Source organism: Podarcis erhardii (genome assembly GCF_964252035.2).
Source record: "Podarcis erhardii genome assembly, chromosome: 16".
Taxonomy (NCBI): Eukaryota; Metazoa; Chordata; class Lepidosauria; order Squamata; family Lacertidae; genus Podarcis; species Podarcis erhardii.
The window spans coordinates 30920850-30942869 of NC_138514.1; the positions used below are offsets into that span (position 1 = coordinate 30920850).

A 22020-nucleotide genomic window follows, 5' to 3' on the forward strand; every position below is an offset into this window, starting at 1 on the left:
TCTGTATCTGTATCTGCAAAGGCTACAAGCTTTATGTATAAATCAACGTCCAGAACTGTATTGCTGAAGCCTTATCTTCCGTAGCAGTAAACTATTTTGGACCTTAAAACTGCCATGGTGTGGTGACTAGAACTTGGATGAAAAGCCGCACAGAAATGTAATAAATCAAATCAAAATCAAATCCATCTGCTGGGGGAGAGGCTGCAAGCAAGCTGTGGATGGGCCTAGATGGGGTTCCAGAGCCAATGATGGGCAGGGTACCCTCTTCCCTCTCCCTCTCTGTGCCACCTCTTTCTCCCCATTCTCATTCCCTCCTTTTGCACCTGCATGAAACTAGGGCAATGGCCAAATGTAATTAGGCCTCGGGCCAACTGGGGCTCTCAGCCTCTAGTTGCTGACCCCTGGTCTAGATTTATGGACCTTCGGTCTGACCCAGCAAGGCTCTCTGCATTATGTCACAGCAAAGAGGTATGTGGAACAAGGCACATTGCCTTACATCGTTGCTGATGGTGGAGTCCCTGTGGATCAAGCGCTGGACGTGGCTGTCTATGCTGCTGCCAGAGGAGAACTTGGTGGCTGTTTGAGACTCCTTCTCCCGAAGCTTCACAATCACCTCGCAGGCTTTCCACTCGGCCATCACTTTCTGATACCTGAGCCCAATTTCCTCGTCAACCTTCAGAAAGGAAGGGGGGAAAGGCTGTCAGGAAGTCATCTCTGGAAAGGCCTTGGGAAACCTCTGCAGGTTTTCATTTAAATATATATATTCTTTATTTTTAAAAAAAATCAAAAGTACAAAATTACAAGTGCATAGAGTGAGATAAGACACACACAAAAAGAAGGAAACAAGAAATAGTATCAACGTAGAAAACAAGACAGAACAAATAAAAAATATATACTGTGTGCATTACAAAAAAAAGGGGGTGGGTTCTGAAAGGTTTTCACAACAGGGAAAGCTGAGGCTCTTCAGACGATGCTGGACTACAACTCCCATCAGTCCCAGCCTGCCTGGCCAGTATTGAGGGATGATGGGAGTTGTAGTCCAGCAACCTCTGGAGAGCCACAGGTTCTCCACTCCTGCCCTAGACAACAACCTTAAGCCAAGTACCCTTGTTAACACCATTGAAATTAACTCGCAAGCTTTCTCAGAGGGCTTTAAACGAAGGCTTAACTTCTCCTCAGGTGCCTTTCAAATCTTCTGAAGTCTTCACTCTAGTCCAGGATCCACTGTTTCCTCAGCTCCACTGCAATCCATCACCACTGCGGCCTCAGCTCTCCCAAAAGTGACTGGGGGACTCTTGCACGCCTCTCCTGCAGCAATTCTTAGCTTTTTCTCCCAAGTCAGGGATGGGAAGCCTGTGGCCTTCCAGAGATTGCTGGACTATAAGAGGGCGGCCTGTCCCATTTCGCCGCCTGAGGCAAAACAGGAACATGCTGTCTCCTGCTACCTCAGCCCTGAGTCGCACGGTGGCAGCTTCCAGCAGAATCTCATTGAACGCCACTGCCGGCACTTTTCCTCACTTCTGTGGTGGCAGTGGCAGGTCAGGCGCCGACCCACAGGATTTTGCTGCCCCATGGACCAATTGGCCACGCTGATGGGAGTTTTGAGCCCGAAACGCCCCTGAATTATAAACTCGTCTTGTCCATGCGCACCCGAGGTTCTGGTGGGAGAGAAGGGGGCCCAGGGTTGGGCAACATCGCCAAATGAAAGCTTTCAGAACCCTAAGAGTCACTCTTTGACTCACCACTAATCTTATCTTAGCTGCAAGAAAAAGAGGAGGGGGCTAGCAGGCTGGGAAAAAGAGGCAAATTGTCCTCCTCCTCCAGACTTTATCTGCACACTTGTTTCCAAAAACCCCAAGGTCACGCTGACCTTGCAGCCTGCAGCTGTTCCCATTTCTCTCCTGGGACAGAAATGAGAAACTTCAGGACTCTGCAGATGATCATTCATTTGTCATTAGCATCTTAACCTCCGCCAGTGAGCTCTGGGTAGATTCTTCCTGTTGCACATCTATTGTCGATTATAACCATCATTTGTCACTCCCGCCTAGGGAATAATTACATTTTGGTTCGCCGTAGGGAGATGCTGAAGGGTTGCATACTCATTGCACTTTCACTTATATGTTGTTGTTATTGTTGTTGCGAGCATTACCTGACATTTTCAGAAGGTACAATTAACATTATTTGGTTTTAGGAGCAGTTCACGTGCTTTTTATATTTTAAACAATTCATGTTTTAAATCGCAAGCCTGGAGATAAATATAAGCACAAGGTGGGTCTGCACAGCGACCCACACTTTTTGCTATTTTCATGGGTGCTGCTCAGAAGCAAATCCTCTACCTTATCTCTTGTGGGGGGGGGGGAGGTAACCAGCAAGACATCACCAAACCCACCCTAGCAGTCTGGTGTACCCTCAGGAAAAACAATTTCTACATTACCTCCGGGGGGGGGGGAGGGTAAAGGTTTTGATGCCAAAAAATAACACAATTCTCCTGTGGTTTTCTAATCAAACACAGATTTACCAAGCTAAATGTTATCCCATCACAAAAATAATGCCAGGTTTGAATTCCCCACACCCAAAACCCTAATTTTAAGACTCCTCACTGAAGCGGGTGGCACTGTGGGTTAAACCAGAGCCTAGGACTTGCTGATCAGATGGTCGGTGGTTCAAATCCCCACAACGGGGTGAGCTCCTGTTGCTCAGTCCCTGCTCCTGCCAACCTAGCAGTTCAAAAGCACCTCAAGTGCAAGTAGATAAATAGGTACCGCTCCGGCGGGAAGGTAAACGGCATTTCTGTGTGCTGCTCTGGTTCGCCAGAAGCGGCTTAGTCATGCTGGCCACATGACCCGGAAGCTGTATGCCGGCCAGTAAAGCGAGATGAGCGCCGCAACCCCAGAGTCGGTCATGACTGGACCTAATTGTCAGGGGTCCCTTTACCTTTACCTATAGGTTTCGCTCCCTAAAATGACATACCCTAATACACAACGAGGCGGCTTTGTTAGGCCTGGTCTCTGCAGGATACAGTCTTGTTCCTGGACTGTAACCCTTCAGACTGGAAGCAGAAGGTTTCTCAGCCCAACTTAGAGGTGCTGTGAGCTGAACCTGGGGCGTTCTCTGTGCAGGGCTCTGAGACTGAGCCAGCAAGAAGCCACAATGAACTCCGCACCCGGCTAGCATTAGCGCCAAAGTGATGTGCCAAGGAAGGCAGGGGCAGGACAAATTAGGAGGAAGGAGACTTGCCAAAAACCGCACAGCCAGGTTACCTGCCTGATGTCAATAGGCAGGGAGTTCCAAAGTGTAGGTGCTGCTTCTCTGAAAGATTGGGGGATAAAAAAAATGAAAGAAGGGTGGGGCTGAAGGGCTACAGCCTTTGGGGTTGGGCTAGATGACCCTTGGGGTCCCTTCAAACTGTATGATTCTAACCCCTTTGTATCTCAGTGGTTCCCGTCCCTTGGGGGGTATTACCCAAGGGGTTGCCTAAGTGGTAAGGGGGCAGCGGGCATAAATGACTCTCAGGCTTTGAAAAGCTGTTATTGCTGGATCGAGGTCATCCATCTTGTTGAATTAATTAATTTAAATAGGTTTCAAATGGATTTTGAATAAATGTGCAGCTAATTGTCAGCGTTTTGTATTTTATTGCATCGTTATCTTCCTTAGTGGGTTGTGCAGAATGGAATTCTGAATAATACTTTTAATAGGATTGTTGTTGTTATTTAGTCGTTTAGTCGTGTCCGACTCTTCGTGACCCCATAGACCAGAGCACGCCAGGCACTTCTGTCTTCCACTGCCTCCCGCAGTTTGGTCAAACTCATGCTGGTAGCTTCGAGAACACTGTCCAACCATCTCGTCCTCTGTCGTCCCCTTCTCCTTGTGCCCTCCATCTTTCCCAACATCAGGGTCTTTTCCAGGGAGTCTTCTCTTCTCATGAGGTGGCCAAAGTCTTGGAGCCTCAGCTTCAGGATCTGTCCTTCCAGTGAGCACTCAGAGCTGATTTCCTTCAGAATGGAGAGGTTTGATCTTCTTGCAGTCCATGGGACTCTCAAGAGTCTCCTCCAGCACCATAATTCAAAAGCCTCAATTCTTCGGCGATCAGCCTTCTTTATGGTCCAGCTCTCACTTCCATACATCACTACTGAGAAAACCATAGCTTTAACTATACGGACCTTTGTTGACAAGGTGATGTCTCTGCTTTTTAAGATGCTGTCTAGGTTTGTCATTGCTTTTCTCCCAAGAAGCAGGCGTCTTTTAATTTCGTGACTGCTGTCACCATCTGAAGTGATCATGGAACCCAAGAAAGTAAAATCTCTCACTGCCTCCATTTCTTCGCCTTCTATTTGCCAGGAGGTGATGGGACCAGTGGCCATGATCTTAGTTTTTAATAGGATAGGGATGTGTTTATAGAACCAAGGGAATGGGGCACCAATATAGTTTGAGAACCCCACTGCCTCATCTGGTGAACCTGCACCAGAGGATGCATCTAGGACCAAGCCTCCCTAGAGAAACCGAGACTGGCCTTTGTCTGTTGGTGCACACAGCACAGGATTGCTGCCAAAAGTTCTTCTGCAACCCTTTGTAATTGAAAATGCCCAGGGTGGAACTGAGAGTGCAATGGAGACACTTTGCCGTTGAACCTCCCTGTCTTAACAGCATCTTCAAGCAACACTCCTTCCCCCACACCCACAAAAAAAAGACCAGGTCGGTTACCAAGCATCTAAATATAACCTGAAGTACTCACCCGACCCATCTCCTTCTTGGTCATGCCAAACTTGTAGTGTCCCAGCAAGAACGGCCACACCTCCTTCCGAATGTCATGCTGCACCCCACCATAGTAAACTCGCCGGAGGAGCTCCAACTCCTTGTAATTCTGAGCCAAAGAAAGGAGGGAGAGAGATTTGTTTTATTATTATTATTATTATTATTATTATTATTATTATTATCATCATTATGAAGACTATTACAATGAGTTAAAGTAGAAAAAGAATACATAAAACACTTTAAAACAACATGACAGTAAAATATAATTAAAATTGCTATATAACATATACGCAAATGGATGAACTTACCGTTTCCCTCAAATATACATTGATTCCTGGGTCACAATGGTTTCAATAAATACCGTACTTTCCAAATATCATTACATTTTCCCACACATAATCTTTTGTCTACAAGTGATCTGTTAATGGGCTGCAAAAGTTGTCACATCTTCCATCCATTGACTGAAAGAGGCCGTATTTTCCTCTTTCCAATGTATCAGTATCAATCTTTTTGCAGATGTAAGGGCACAGAGAATCCATTTAACTTGCCCGATTGCCAAGCCCCATATATTAGGTATATAATTTAAGCTAATGCTATGTTCTGGAAATTTTTAACTCTTTCCTCATTATCATAACAAAACAAAACAAAAAAAAATCCTTCCAATAGCACCTTAGACACCTTTGTTTCGACTACGGCAGACCAACACAGCTACCTACCTGTAACTCATTATCATACTTATACAACCAAATATTTTCTTCCAGAAATTTGCCAGCATCTAACACTGTATGAACAAGTGTTTCAAAGAAGCATGGCTGCAGGAAAAAAAATGCAATGACCCCAAACTGAATGTTGAAATCCCGCACAGAGCAGGAACGAACTCCCTGCATCATCAGCAGATGTGTGTGCTGAATTCGACTTTAGAATCGTAGAACTGTGGAGCTGGGACACTCAGAGTCATCTAGTCCAACCCCCTGCATTGCAGGGATCACAACCACCTCTCCACCTGCCGCACACCTGGCTTGATCTGTGAGGCAGGTAGGCATGGTTTAGAGATGGGAAAGGCCTAAGAAAAAATGTGGGAAATTTTGGGGGGGGGTCCTAATTTGAGCAGTGGGCCCAGAACCCTCCCCCAGAAGGGTGTGTGTGGCTAGTATTAATAATATTAATTAATTACAGTCGTACCTTGGGTTACAGACGCTTCAGGTTACAGAGTCCACTAACCCAGAAATAGTACCTCGGGTTAAGAGCTTTGCTTCAGGATGAGAACAGAAAATGTGCGGTGGCGGCAGCAGGAGGCCCCATTAGCTAAAGTGGTACCTCAGGTTAAGAACAGTTTTAGGTTAAGAACAGATCTCCAGAACGAATTAAGTTCTTAACCCGAGGTACCACTGTATTTATACCTCTCCCATCTGGCTGGGTTTCCCCAGCCACTCTGGGCAGCTCCGAACAGAATGGTGAGGCCTAGTGTGTCAAGTTTCATCCTTACTCTAAAGCAGTGTTTCCCAAACTTGGGTCTCCAGCTGAACTACAATTCCCATCATTCCTGACCGGCTAGCTAAGGATGATGGGAGTTGTAGTCCAACAAGAGCTGGACTCCCAACTTTGGGAAACACTGCTCTAGAGGATTTCTGGAGGACCTGCGGGGTCAATGACTAAAAGGCTCTTCGGTGGAGGCTCTCTTCCACTCCTGGCTGTCTGGGGCTATCATTTTCCTGCCTTCCTTGGTAGCATCATGAGGCATCTGATAGAAAACAATATACAAGAGAAGATGGGTCTTAATCTGAGTCAGCAACATAATAAAAAAGGGGGGGCGAACCCATCAACACTTAACCTGATTGCATCTCATAATGGTTTCTTAATGGCCTGTTATCATCAAGTGCATCTTCAATGGGCTCAGGGCTATTTAAGCAAATAGATTTCAGAGAATCTGCCGGAGGACTAGGAGCCTTACGGGTTCGAGCACCAACTCCATACATCACGGCGGCGTTCATGGAAGGCCTGTTAGCATTTCGACTCAGGACGCCATGGGCCAGAATCTTCCTGCTAAGACCAGGGGAATCCTGCCAGATCAGACGACAACAAAATCTGCCCACTGCCGTTTCCTTTGGTGGCCAGCCAGAGCCCGAGAGCAGGGCACAGAAGCAACAGACCTTTCGTGCCATCGACATCTTCTCCCCGTGAACTGATGCTCAGAGGTACACTGCCATGGCTCATGGAAGTTCGATTTCTGCTGTCAAGGTGGGACTCGTCATCAGAGCCCTCCTCCCACTCTGTGGATTTATCTACTTCCCTTTTAAGGCTGTCTAAGCCAGTTTGGAGTTTTCTGGGTTGTTGTTGTTTACAATTGAGTGTGTATGAATTTTACGAAATAGATCAATAAGCCGGTGGTCGCTGGCTGCTTCCAAACTGTCTGCAAGGGAAAGTGGCCCTTAGAGTTAAAGTCTCCCCACACCTGATTTTATAGATAGATGGACAGAATGGAAAGAGGGAAAAGCTATTTGTGGGCATGTGCACTACATATGGTGTGTTTCTGTGTGCGCATGCTTGAGATTCTTATTATATCAAGCAGCAGAGCATTTCTATAAAATCGATCAGTACAGAAGACGGCCTCCTACCTTCTTGTCCTTCTGATATTTGCTCCAGACCTCTTTCGTCAGTCCCCCCGCGGCACTCGTGGGTTTGTCCGGAGGGATGATGGTGTGGCTTACCAGGGCAGACAGGTGCGTCCGGACGGTGGACAGGTGGCGGCAATAGGCGAGCCCTGAGTTCGAGGGGGAGGAGAAAGAAAAGGATGGTTAGTGGAGAACTGAACGACCTGCTACTTTATGAGTGCTTCACACGCTTTTTAGAAAATTCTTTAAAAGGGCAGGATCTGGTGTATGGGGGTGGGGGTGGTGAGGGTTTTAACCCTTTCCCCCAGTGCAGGTTAAGGACTGTAGGGCGTCATATGGGGGTTAACCCTTCCGACGTGCAGGTATGGACCGCAGCGCATGGAGAGGGGGAGAATTGTAACCCTTTCCCCATTCAGGTAAGGACCACAATGTGCTGTAAGGGGAGGGTTGCAACTCTTTCCCCATGCACGTTAAAGGACACAGGAGGGCACAGAAAAGGGGGAGGGTTTTGATCCTTTCCCCAGATGCCGGTTAAGGACCACAGTGAACCAGGGTGAGGGTTGTAACTCCTTCCCCACCCAGGATATGAACCACAGTACATGGGGCAGGAGAAGGGCTTTTAATTCCTCCCCCTTTAATAATAATTTTATTAGTTTTCAATTACAGTCCAATAATAGCCTCATTTTAACAATACCAATTTACAGTAGTGCCTCGCAAGACGAAATTAATCCGTTCCGCGAGGCTCTTCGTATAGCGGTTTTTTCGTCTTGCGAAGCAAGCCCATTGACAGCTTAGCGGATTAGCGCTATTAGCGGTTTAGCTGCTTTTAGCGATCAGCTGAAAAGCGGCTTATCAGCGGATCAGCTGTTAAGCGGCTTAGCGGCTTAGGGAAAGGGGAAAAAAGGGGGGGGGACCCGCAGGAAGAAATCCCATAGGAAATTCGTTTTGCAAAGCGCCTCCAAAACGGAAAACCCTTTCGTCTAGCGGGTTTTCCGTCTTGCAAGGCGTTCGTCTTGCGGGGCACCACTGTATAATACAATTATTAATATCAATCGTTCAAATACTGAATTATATAATTTAGATAAAGTGCCCCCCCCCCGCAAATGCTGGATTAGATGGTTTGATGATTTTCTTTATTTCTGCGTTCCAAAATCTTATTAATTTCAATTACATTCCGGTCATCATCGTAATCCCTCATCCAACACCTGCAATATTAATAAACTTCTATTCGTGTGGACACATTAAATGATTTCTACAACTACAAGTGAGGAACTCAAAACTAAATCCTTGTTCTTCCAGTGTATGGCAATTATGCTGTCCGTGGTGTTTCTTCCTGGCCCTGTAAGATGTTATGTCTTTCTTTCCGCTGGCTGTTGCTGTTATCCGTCATGCCTTGGGCAGAGCTGATATCCCATTGTTGTTGATTTAAGAGGGGAAGGGCTTTTAAGACCCTTCTCTATGCATTGCAGTACCACTGAATAAAAAGGCAAAGGTAAAAGTAAAGGACCCCTGGATGGTTAAGTCCAGTCAAAGGCAACTATGGGGTGCGGCGCTCATCTTGCTTTCAGGCTGAGGGATCTGGCGTTTGTCCACAGACAGCTTTCTGGGCCATGTGGCCAGCATGACTAAACCACTTCTGGCGCAACGGGACACCGTGATGGAAACCAGAGTGCATAGAAACGCCGTTTACCTTCCCACCGCAGTGGTACCTATTTATCTACTTGCACTGGTGTGCTTTCAAACTGCTAGGTTGGTAGAAGCTGAGACAGAGCAATGGGAGCTCACCCCATCATGTCAATTCAAACTGTCAGCCTTCTGAATGACAAGACCAAGAGGCTCAGTGGTTTAGACCACAGCACTATCTGCTCCCCTAAATATCACCCTTGAATATCACTCCACGTCCCAGCATGTTATTCACTCCAGGAGAGAACTTTCCATTGGTACCTGTTCCCCTCACAGAGCTACAATTCCCAGAGCAGTTTAACCATTAATCCCTGGGGTCCACTAGGAATTGTAGTTCTGAGAGAGAAAGAGGAGTCTCTTTCAAACATTGGAAGACTTATTTCCAAGCAAAACATGATACATCTCAATTGGGACAGTGGACTTACAACGCCCCCCCCCCTTGCAAACATTTACTTACATCCATAGAAGGCTCTGGAAATAATCTGTTTCTTCATGCTTTGGCATAACATTTTTAGAGGGGTCCTGTTGAAAGAAATATCCAAAGGCTTTAAACTGACAAATGCACATGTTAAAATTTATTTTTAGAAGAAACTTCTCAGCAGCCTGGCATAAGCTTTTGTAGATTACAGTCTGCTTCATCAGATGCATGGTGCAGCTCCTGAGTTTATCATTGGAGGTGTGTGTGTTGTAAACAGTGAGGTTGAAAAGAAAGCACAGAGACAGTGCTGATTACACTAATTTTGTTTTTCTGAGTTCTCAACAGTTCTGTGAATTAACCCTCGTCAATCACGCGATTGCCGCCAAACCGTGCACGCTAGCAATGAGGGATGGAGGAGAGATTACCGTACTTTTTGCTCTATAAGACACACTTTTTCCCTCCTAAACAGTAAGGGAAAATGTGTGTGCGTCTTATGGAGCGAATGCAGGCTGCGCAGCTATCACAGAAGCCAGAACAGCAAGAGGGATCACTGCTTTCACTGTGCAGCGATCCCTCTTGCTGTTCTGGCTTCTGGGAATTCAGAATCCCCCCCCCCCTGTTTTCTTCCTCCAAAAACTAGGTGCGTCTTATGGTCTGGTGCATCTTATAGAGCGAAAAATACGGTAAATTCAGTACGCACTTAAAACACAGATCTGTAAAATCTGCACTTCCCACAGCCATATGCAAACTGAAATGCACTTATTCACTTATTCTTTGATATTTGCACTAACACAGAGAGCCCGCCCCCCCAAAAGCAAGGTCAACAGATGGGCAGTTCATTTCACCTGTCGTGGATGCAGGTGCAGCAGCTGGGAACGTCGTAAGGGGAGCTGCCGGTGGAGCACGAGAGGCAGGAGGACCCCTGGCTGCACGGGTCCAGTTGCCACGACAACAAGCTGGCCCCAAACCCCTGCATCTCTGACGTGTCGCCGATATCTAGGCAAAAGAGAGAAATGGAGGGGAGGTGGGGGAGAGGGAGAAATATTTAGCGCTATATGAAGCCTCGGAGCGTCCTTTGGGCTGAGATTTGGAGGGGAGGGAAGAGGAGAAATATGCTGCAAAGATTTGCAGTGTGCTTCCCCTCCGGTACACCCCCGACCAACACCAACAAGTTGCAACACTTTGATTTCTCCCTGCTTCTGTTTTGCTCCATTTGGGGCAAATATAGCTAGAAAAAGAAAACATTGCGACCCTGATTCCGTAAGCCACAGAGAGTCAGCATGGTGCCTTCCAGGTGTGTTGGACTACAACTCCCATCATCCGCAGTCAGATGGCTCGTAGTTGGGGATGATGGGAGTTGTAGCCTGTGGCATCTGGAGGGCACCAGGCTGGGAAACCGCCACCCCTTTATTTCCCCTCCCTCTTTTTAAACCGGATGATGCCTTTCATAAACAACTGGCTGTCAGCTCATCCATGATGTCCATTAAGGCAAATGGCTTGGGCCCAAACCAGGCAGCCGTACTGAAAACATGCAAGCAAGATGCGGGTTGGCGAGGTTATCTCCCCACGGCTGTGCTTTCAGATTTTGGCAGGAAAGGGTTAGAAAATAAGAACGGAGGAGGAACTCCAAAACATGCAACTTGGCTAGCCGACACAGCGTGTATTCAACGTTTCCAAAAAGTGGCCTGTTTCAGCGTGGGGTTAGAGCAGTTAATGGATTCAGCTATTATTGCAACAGAAAGTGTTAACAGAAAGGTATATGGGTTGGATCGGAGAATGCGGTTAGTATTATCCAAAAAAAAAAAGGAGAGAGAGAGAGATGTTATGTTCATGCTATAGAAGCCAAACTCCATTAAAGCAAAAGCGAGCAGGGAGGATAAAAAATGCTCTTCACCTTAATTCTTCAGGAAGGAGCTGAACAAGCCAGTATTTATGGCAACTTCCCCCACCCCAAATCCATTTGGCCAACCAATCTTAAAGGGGTGGGGAGTGTGGTTTGGGTTTTTCCTCCCCTTCTCCCCCCACCCCTCCACAAGACAAGAAAAAGACAGCTTTGGAAGGTCTTTATTGATTAAAAGAAACCATATCCTTTTAAGGTGAACCCCACAGAACCTAAGAATTCAGATGAAAGGTACCAGAACTGGTGAAGAATTAGAGTGAACAGCATCTTCAGAAATGAGAGCTCATTTTTGTTTGTTTTTGCTTTTTGTTTTTGTTTTAAATCGGTTTTCCGCAAATCTTCCTGATCAATGGCCAGATTTTCAGCCGCATGCAAGAAATGTCAAAAGGGGGTGGCAAGGAACTCAAAAGCAAAATGGAGAGCGAGGTGGGTGCAAGAGTGCTGTCATTATGCTGTCCAGAGGAATGGTCAAGGCGCCAGGGGTAGGCTGGGTAAGGAGAGACTCTGGACTTCAAGGTCTTACGGCATCTGCTTAAGTAATGTGCATTGCTTGGCAGAACAACTTGTCAGTTTTCTCATCCTTGGTCCCAGTACAGTGGTGCCCCACAAGACGAACGCCTCGCAAGACGAAAAACCCGCTAGACGAAAGGGTTTTCCGTTTTGGAGGCGCTTCGCTAAACGAATTTCCCTATGGGGTTGCTTCGCAAGACGAAAAAATCTTGCGAGTTCCCGCGGGGTTTTTTCGCTTTTTTTCGCCCTTTCCCTAAGCGCTAAGCCGCTTATCAGCTGTTCCGCTGATAAGCCGCTTCACAGCTGATCGCTAAAAGCCGCTAGACTGCTAATAGCGCTAATCCGCTAAGCTGTCAATGGGCTTGCTTCGCAAGACGAAAAAACCGCTAGACGAAGAGAATCGCGGAACGGATTCTTTTCGTCTTGCGAGGCACCACTGTATTGCCTCTTGTAGCAGGGAAGAGGAGGGAGACAAAACTAGCATGAGTTGGCTCTGCCTGTCATTGGCTCTGGCACCACCTACTGTTGGGCTCCTTGCCTTCTGTCCCATCATTTCCAATGTGCACTGGGCTCCTCTATAAACATTCCCCGTACACTGAAAACTAGGAAGTCAGGGAGACTTAGTCTTCTTCCTGACATGCTAATTTTATATGAATGGATTTATATGAATGGATTAATTTTATGTGAATGGATTTTCTTCCCTTTATCCCTAAGAAATCATGTTCCTGACACGAGAGAGAGAGAGAGAGAGAGAGAGAGAGAGAGAGAGAGAGAGAGACACTTTGGGGGAATTTCTTTTAAAAAAATATTTATTTTGCTTGTTTGCAATCAGATTTATATCCCGCATTTTCCTCTCTCCAAAGAGAGATGTGCAAAGTGGCCATAGAAAGCCTGCAGTACAAAACAAAGAATAACCCAAGTCAATTTAAAAAGGGGTACAAGTATGGTAGCCCTGGCTGCCAATATTGCTACTTTTCGGGCGTTTTGGAGTGCCCCACCCTCAGCCCTATGGAGGGTGTGCGTTCTGGATGCCACGTGGCTCTTGCACACATGCATGTAGGTGTGTGGAGCTATTGACATGTAGGTGCACACGGGGGTTGGACTAGATGACCCTCGGGGTCTCTTCCAACTCTACAATTCTATGATTCCATGCCCTTCCCTGCTTGCTCATCCAGACAGCAAATGTTGCTGACCGAGTGTGCTGGAGTGACAAAGCACCAGGCCATAGGAGGACAAAGCAACCTCAGTCCTGGGAGTGGGGCAGGGGGGAGAGAAATGTGGCCCTCCAAGCTTCTCCGTTCGGCCCTGAGAACTCAAGCCAGGCCACACCCTTCACTGGCCCTACTTCACATCACCCCTGTGTGTTTTCTGCCTGGCTGGGATGTGTCTTTGAACTCTTGATCATGCCTGTTGCTTGCCTGCATGCAGGAGGGTATATCTGTAGAAACTAGCCCACTGTACAACTGGTAGCATGACTGCCTGTCGCTCCACCCCCTTTTACCTCTGGTCACGCCCACCACGAGCATTTGGCCCCCAGAAGGCTTCCCAGAGGTGAATGAGGCCCTCAGGTTACAAATGGTCCTCCATCCGTGTTGGAATAGGATGGGAGGACAGAGGCTCGGGCTTTGATCTGGTGCCCCAATTGCCTTCTTCACCATTTTGCATCCGCCCAGATACCAGTTGTCGGAGCCCGACTGTGGACAGATTCAGACATGCGGTAATGGTTGTTATTAACTGGGTGCACTGCCCACATGATCCGGGCATTTCCCTTTGATCTGTGCTCCGTGGGGCTGAGCTCTCTCTGGAGAGCAGTCTATCTCAGAACGTGGGCAAGGTAGTTTCGTTTTTGTTAGAGACAGAAAGCGGCGAACACGCAGCTAGATTCTGTAGGTTTTCTTTTCTGTTTGTTATGCTTCTAAATAAAGAGTGTTAGAATAGAAGCACTGGTGTCGAGCTGAGTTATTGAAGACACTATGTCGACACAGGCAAGCCATTTTACGCTGCGTGTGAACTCTGCTATTATCCGGCAACTGAGAAGAGTGGCAGCACGCGAGTGGAAGCTTGTGGGCGCCATTGAAGGTTGTCGGAGTGGGAATAAATTCAGATTTATTGCAGGGCCATTGCAGCAGACTCAGTGGATCAAAGGATGTACGACCCACAAACTCTAACCATGGTTTTCCTGGAGTGGAAACTGGAGACCTGCGTGCCACCATCTTTGGCAGGGATGGGAAGCTTGCGACCCTCCAGATCTTGCTGTGCTACAACTCCCATCGCCTTTGGTTCGTTTGCTACGGTGGTTGGGAGTCCATCTGGAGGGTTGCAGCTTCACTGCCTACAGTATAAGCCTGGGTTTTGAGTAATGCTGGTACGAGAAAAGGCATTCGACCCGCAAAAAAGACTCGACTCTGAGTATTTATATCAGGCCTGACCAATCTAGAAGCTTCACATAGGCTGCCAATCAGGAGGCCCGATGTTACACCCGCAGTTCCCTTGTCCGCCTGAAGAGGCCTTTGCACACACCACCTTAGAGGCATGGGCAGGAATTTGGAGGGGCAGATGTGGGGACAGCAAAGTAAACCCTACAAACATAACATAACATAACATAACATAACATAACATAACATAACATAACATAACATAACATAACATAACATAACATAACACAACACAACACAACACAACACAACACAACACAACACAACACAACACAACACAACACAACACAACACAACACAACACAACACAACACAACACAACACAACACAACACAACACAACATAACATAACATAACATAACATAATGAAAAAGGAAGGAACAGGCAAGTTGCTCTCTAAAGAAATTAGAAACAAACACAGACATTTTGCCTATCATCTCAGGTTTGACAAATGCGAGAAACCTTGTTTTAAAAAATGAAAACTGAGATTGTAGGGATTATGGGTTGCCCAGCAGGATGGGGGCAACTATCCCCTTCTTCACTGCCACCCCACTGTGGACGGCCATGTCTTCAAGCTTTTCTGGTTCAAGGTTCCTGAGTACTGAGTGCGGACTACCATCTAAGCCAGCCTTTCTCAACCTGTAAGTCCCCAGATGTTGTTGAACTACAACTCCCATCACCCCTAGCTAGCAAGGCCAGAGCTCAGGGATGATGGGGGTTGTAGTCCAACAACATCTGGGGACCCACAGGTTGAGAACCGCTGATCTAAGCAGAGAAGAGAAAGGAGTTAGTGACTGTAACGGAAACAGGGGACAAAAGAGCCACTGGTCTCTTAGGTTTCCCTTTTCCAAGACGGCCTCCTTGCAATTCCTCTGACCTGGAAGGAGGCGCATCAAGGCTGCAGCAATGCCAGCACCGTTGCACGTTGCGTGTGAGTGTGAGAAAGTATGTTTTGCTCTGGAGCTGCCAGGGGGTGGGGATGAAGAGGGAGTGGGGTTGCGGGGGGAGAAGGATAAAAACCTTTCATCCTTTTAGGATCTGTGAGGTTCCGATTGCAGATCATGGATAGCATTGCGTGCAGCTTGTCTTCGTCGTCCTCGTCATCGTCGACGGAGGCAGAGCGGCTGGCAGCTAAGTGGTGGTAGTTAATAGTTACTGCTCAAAGAAAATAGTGAAAGAGGAATAAGAAAAACAAAACGGGCATTGGGATCCACCAGTCAAGCTTTGAAAGGACATGTCTGAAGCAAAGGGAACCGGGTCCTCCCCTCCACAAGGGGGCAAACACAAGATTCTGACATCATGGATTGGTAGGAAGGCCACCTTCCAACCAAAGGCCCATTCATCCATCACTAAGAGCTGAGCATGAACGGCGCAACAACTGGGGTTGGTGCTTCCAAAAGTTGTCGAAAGATGGCTTGCCTACTCAGCCAGTCAAGGAAGACTGCACACAATTGTATACATCCCCCCACCCTCAATGTCACAAACAACCTTCCAGAATCACAGATTTGTAGAGCTGGAAGGGACCATGACGTCCTTTAGACCAACCCCCTGCAATGCAGGAATCTCAGCTAACACATCTATGGCATGATGAATCATTGGACTACAACTCCCATCACCCCTAGTCACTAACCATGCTGGCTGGGACTGTTGGTTTTGGGAGTCCATCTGCATCTGGAGGGTTGCAGGTTCTCATTCCCTGTGGTCGATCCTTCCATTTTGTTTTATTTTTATTTTTAAAAAGAGAGACGCATGCTGCCAATGACTGCATTGAAGGCTGCAACTCACAATTTTCTGTACGTGAGAATTTCTCATGGAAAATCAAATGTAATGCCAATTTGCTGGTAAGTCTCTCTATCTCTTTTTTTAGACTAATTGGGTTTTCATTGTATCATATGTTGAAAACTCTTAATAAAATTGATATAAGAATAGAAGGCCACAGGTTCCCCACTCCTGACCCTGATGGTAGTTCATTAATTATTATTTTTTAACGGCGCTGTATTTTATGGTGTGATCTATTTTTACGTTGCCTCAAGGGCAATTTAAGTCAAAAAGGCACAGTGCAAATTTCTAAATAAGATTAAAAACTTCAAGGAAATCCCCAATGTCGCCGCTACCAAAGAAATTGCCGTCATCTACGTAAAATGAAAAATCAAAACACAGGAGGTTCTTACTGTTGTCATGCCTATGGCCTGGGTAAATGATCCTGAAGACGTAATCTGCAGCCGTCTCCATAGCCACCGGCATTTCTTCCAGTTCCACAGACCTGTTGTGGGTGTTCCGTTTCCGGAGTTTGGGGAAAACTTTGCCCTACAATGTAAAACAGGGAAATCCAACAGGATGTGACTCAGAGAGAGGCTGTAGTAGAGACTTCTAAATCCCTCTCTCATGACACTAGATCTCAGGGGTTACCCGACAAAGCAGTAAATGCAGGGCAGGCCAAAGGAGGACTTCCTTGCAAGATGTGGAAGTCAATAGCCGGAAGAGGTGGCAAATGGAGCAGGGCAGTCTCTTTATCAATGGCTAAGATGAAACCTCCATGTTCAGAGGCAGTCTATCAGTGAGTACCGGTTGCCAAGGAGCAACAACTATCGGAGAGGGCAATATAACCTTCAAGGGCTGACTGGGGGCTTCTGAAGAGCATTTGGCTGGCCACTATGAGAATAGGCTTCTAGCTTAGATGGCACTTTGATGCAATCTAGCAGGGCTCTTTTTGGCCTCTCATGAAGAAGGAGGAATGGTCTATCTTGCTCTGGCTATTTTTGATGTGCAACAAGGGCGTGCCATCAGTTATATAGCCATAATGGCAACCCCCCCCCACACACACACACAAACACACAAAGGTCTGGGAAGGCTTAGATATCCTGGGGTTTGCCGATTTCATCCTCAAACAGTCCAAAGTGACTAACTGCGGGTGGTGGACTGGACTGGATATCCTGGAAAAGGGCACAGCTGGGTGGCTGGCTCCCAAGCAGCAGCGCTCCACCCTACAGTGGAGCAGTTCTCAGCAGCTGCTTGCCAAAATACAACCTCCCCCTTCATGAAATATAACCGAGTACTAGTTGGTTGGGCGAGGTACATAGCCGTCAAGAGCTGGTAAGCATATGGTTGGTTGAGACTGGAAGAGAGACCCTGATTGGACACAGCAGAGTGGGGAACTGGGCAGGTCGATGGGGCCGCCCACCTATCAATTGCCACTTGAAATTAAACAGTGCAGGTATAAGCAAGCTTTGAAGGCCCAACAGGGAGTTGATTGCTGGGGCTGCAAAGCACCTCACACAGCTTATGGGGACTCTCTGCATGGATCCCTACAGGTGCCGCTGATAGATGGGGAGCCTGTGACTCTACAGATGCTGCTGGACTACAACTCCCATCATCCCTCTCCATCGGCCTTGCTGGCTGCTGTGGCTGATGGGAACTGGAGTCCAGTGACATCACAAGGGCCAGAGGTTACCCATTACTGTCCTGTCAGGTCCATATGGAAGGCGTTATTTGCCAGGCTAGAGGTCTCACCTTTCCCTGCTGGGACCACAGTGGAGGCTCCAACTGTCCACGGGGCAGAAGGCCATTTTCAAGGCAAGAAAGGAAGGCTAGGAGGTGTCCGCCAGGCGGGAAGTGAAGCGGGGGCCGCTGGATGCCATCTTGACTCACCAGAACCAACGTCCCCCCTCGTTCTGCTGCAGGAATGAATATGCCTCAATGTTAGCTCTGTTTACGTAAGTCAAGAGGAATCTAAGTAGAGTGGTTAATGTGGGGGGAAAACCTGGCCATTGTGCACATTCCTACCAGGCCTCAGGGAGAATGTGCACATAATCTTTCCATGAATCACATTTCCTGGTCAATATTCATAATCCCCAAAAGGCTTTGGAGAACGTGCATATTGCGACTGAATTTTGTACATTCTCTTGTCATTGTGCATAATCCCCAACAAGTCTTGGAGAATGTGCATAAGCGTTTGACCTCCCCGGGGTGCAAGCCTGGGCAGTGTGTATGGAGGTCCTGGGCTGCCCAGATGACAAGACCCCACCTCTCGCCCTCAATGATGTGCATATTGTGACTGAATTTTGTACATCTCTGGGCAATATGCATTTTCTCCAGTCAATAGGAAGGTGTGTTGTGGGCCGTGTAAGATTAGGCAGTGGACCAGCAGCAGCCTGAGGAGTGCAGATTGCACACTGCTGAACAAGAAATTGGAAAAGGTGGCATGTGTCTTGGAGAATCTGCATACTGACCGGAGAAAGTGCATATGGTCCAGAAACCCTCTGGAAGGTCCCAGATTCCCCATGACAAAGGGTGTATAATACTTACGTTGCTGATGGCAGTGGATGCACACGATTTGGCTAAATGGCACAATCAAGGCATAGTCCCAGTAGATGCTGAACGCATGTAATAAGATAAGCAAACAGAAATACAAGAGGTGATCATTTCTTCAAGGCCCTGTCAACCCAACATAAATTTGTTTAATTACTAAAAAAAATAAAAAATTGTCCAGTAGCACCTTAGAGAACAAGTAAGTTTGTTCTGGGTATAAGCTTTCATGTGCATGCACACTTCTTCAGATACTTGTTTAATTACTGTTTGATTGATTGGCTAATAATCCAAGCTTTTGTCAAGGCAACGCACAACACACAAAATTAGTATCAGCACAAAGCACCCGCTTTGGGGCTAGAGGGGTTTTGCACATGCCCCTCTCTGCCCTCTGCCCAGGTGAGAAAGAGGCAGTATCAGGGTTCAAAGACACATCCTAGCCTGGGGAGCAACAAAGCAGAGCCAGGGAGGGGTGTGGCCTGCAAAGAGATCTGAAGGCCCGTGTCAAAGTGCGACCCAGCAGTAAATCACACCATTCAAAGCTGAAGTTAACTCTTTATTAGCAAAAGCAAGATCTTCCCAGATTTGGCAGAAGATCAAGCAGCTCATTCCTAGTAGTCTTACTCCATGAAAATCAGAGACTAAAGGCCTCCACCTCCCCACAGCTGTTTATGTCTCCTCCTCTCCAGGACCTTCCCCAAGCAATCAGAGACTGTGCCTGCATGTAGCCTGCCACTGCTCCACCCATTTCAGCCCTCTTCTGGTTCTGGGAGACCAATGGGAAGGGGAGCTTGTTGCAACAGGAAGGAGAGACACCAGGGTCTCTTCACCAGCCAGACTCCCCTCTGCCTCTTGTCTTCTCCTGCTCCAGCTTCTGCCTCTGATTCTGGACTTCCCTCTGCCACCGATTCTCCCCGCTCACTAAGCTCTGTTACCCCTCATCTTCCAAAACCACCTCCTCTTCCCAGTCTTCTCCCTCTTCTCCCTCACTGTCAGCCCACCACCACTCCCTGGGCTCTGAGTCTTCTTCCCTTGGGGGGTTCCCCAGCTGGTTCCTTTCAGCATTCCTAGGTGTCCAGCCAGTCTGTGACAGCCAGGCAGAGAGCCCCGGGAGGACCACATCTGCACTCCCCTCCCAGGCCTGAGGTTCCCCACTGGTGCATTGCAGCGAATGGGGCGCTTGCCCCAAACAAGCCCAATCTGCCCTCAGCCAGCCCCCCGCCTGCCAGACTTCTTTCTTACACCCAGCAGTCGCAAGGGCCACTACTGCGTCTTACCTTTTCTCAAGCTCCGAGTCCCCCAGCGTCCCGTTCATGAGCTGGTTCGGCGTCCATTTCAGAGTCAGGGAATTGGCCGACTGGTGGAGAGAGAGGTAGCCCGGGATGGCCTCCATGTCATCTTTCTGTTTGGGAAGCCAGCCAAATAATAAGGAGAGGAAACGGTTTAGGACAAATGTAGGAGAAAGAGAGCAACGTTGTGCACTGCAAAAACGAGAAGAGCCCTGGTCAGCCCAGACACTGAGGTCCAGCTCCAAGGGCCTTCTGGCAGTTCCCTCCCTGCAAGAAGTGAGGTTACAAGGAACCAGGCAGAGGGCCTTCTTGGTAGTGGCACCCACCCTGTGGAATGCCCTCCCATCAGATGTCAAGGAAATAAACAACTATCTGACTTTTAGAAGACTTCTGAAGGCAGCCCTGCTTAGGGAAGTTTTTAACGTTTGATGTTCTATTGTGCTTTCATATTCTGTTGGGAGCCGACCAGAGTGGCTGGGGAAACCCAGTTAGATGAGCAGGGAATAGAGAATAAATTATTATAATAATATTATTAGTATTAGGGACACTGCTTCTGCACATTCCATCCCCAAAGGGCCTCAAACCTTTCAACAGCACGGCTTTGAACTGGAAAGAAACTGGGAGCAGGTGAGGCCCTGGGCTGCAAATCAGAAAGCAAGCAGAGAAAAGTCTTTTGCTCCCTCTCTCATAGCACTAGAACATTTTCCTCCAAGAATTGATTTAATCTTCTCTTAACGCCATCCAAGCCATTAGTCATCGCTGCCTCCTCTGGGAGAGAGTCCCGCAATTTAACTATGCTCTGACTGTGCGAAGGACTTTATTTCATCAGTCCTGAATCTCCCGACATCCAGCTTCCGTAGATGTCCCACCAATTCTATTGTTAGGAGAGAGGGAGGTATAACATTTCTCTGTTGTTTGTCCTCAACTTCGAATGCACAGCCAGCTTCTAGGCAGCTGTGAAGGATCAGTAAGGCTGCGAGATGTCTTGTTGAGCACAGCAAAGAGACAGAGAGCGAGGGAGAGGAAAGGGGACCAAAAATAGGAGACGTGTGATGTCAAAGCTGGGGTCTCCTTGACCCAGGTACCTAGATGTAAATGAAGCCAACATTCTGGTCTTCCCTTCATTGACTTGCATGAATTGGTGACTCATCGCAATGCTTCCAACCCTCTCTGTCCTGTTTGTGACTCATGTCTTTAAATGAATTCCCTTGTCAGTGTCCACTTCATATCTTTTAATTCTGACGTGAAGCGGCACATGTCCCCAGCTGGCTTGTGATGATGCACTTAACAGCCAAGATTCTGGAGAGATCGTGATATTGGCAAACGAGGTGAATTAATATATACCCCTCACCAGACTCTTTTCTCTCCTTCAGTACATTGTTGGAATTATCAAGGCGACAAGCTAAAAGTGACTTAAACTTGGGTTCATCTGCACTGCACATTTAAGGCAGTATCATACCACTCTGGACACTCATGGCCTGCCCCTAGAGAATCCTGGGAACTGTAGTTTGTTGAGGGTGCTGAGAGTTGCAAGGAGGCCCCTATTCCCCTCCTAGAGATTCCCATGGAGAGTTATTTGGGCGAAGGCCCAGCTGCTTAAAGGGGTATGATACTGCTTTAAAGGTACAGCAGGGCTGGGTAGCATCTGGTTTTCAGCATTGCGATATATCAGTAACTAAATACGCGATATGCTGATACAGTGGAATCCTGGTTCTTGAATGGCTTAGTTGATGAACAAATTGGCTTCCAAACGCTGAAAACCCGGAAGTAAGTGTTCCAGTTTTCGAACGTTTGTCGGAAGCCAAACGTCCCTCGCAGCTCCTGCAGCCAATCAGAAACTGCGCCTTGGTTTTAGAATGGTTTTGGGAGTCGAACGGACTTCTGGAATGGATTAAGTTCAAAAACCAAGGTTCCACTGTATATCACAGTATGGAATGTATCTCAGCTGCTTCTTTCTCTCCACCTTAGGGGAGGAAGAAGCAGCTGAGATACATCACCCTAGCCCTACTGAACAAGCCCCCATACCCCTCTAGCTCACGCAAGTCGGGGGGCAGGATCTGTATGGGGGCTTGCTGTATGGGGGCTGGGAACAGAAGCAGGATTCCTGGCATGGTTT

General features: G+C 47.5%; 1 protein-coding gene across 9 annotated transcripts in view; it reads right to left on the reverse strand.

Annotated features, from left to right (window-relative positions):
- The window catches only part of SGSM2 (small G protein signaling modulator 2), an 82968-nt gene that overhangs the window by 9184 nt on the left and 51764 nt on the right, over positions 1 to 22020 (reverse strand). For 6 of the 9 annotated variants that reach the window (XM_081843465.1, XM_081843461.1, XM_081843460.1 and 3 more), the window contains 10 exons: positions 19893 to 20017; positions 18616 to 18683; positions 17821 to 17984; positions 16482 to 16617; positions 15331 to 15465; positions 10311 to 10461; positions 9505 to 9569; positions 7368 to 7513; positions 4733 to 4861; positions 497 to 673 (listed from right to left, as the gene is read on the reverse strand). In XM_081843465.1, the coding sequence (XP_081699591.1) occupies positions 497 to 673; positions 4733 to 4861; positions 7368 to 7513; positions 9505 to 9569; positions 10311 to 10461; positions 15331 to 15465; positions 16482 to 16617; positions 17821 to 17984; positions 18616 to 18683; positions 19893 to 20017 (1296 nt within the window). The remainder of the gene's footprint in view (positions 1 to 496; positions 674 to 4732; positions 4862 to 7367; positions 7514 to 9504; positions 9570 to 10310; positions 10462 to 15330; positions 15466 to 16481; positions 16618 to 17820; positions 17985 to 18615; positions 18684 to 19892; positions 20018 to 22020) is intronic. The other 3 variants (XM_081843466.1, XM_081843468.1, XM_081843462.1) reach the window with 2 other exon arrangements.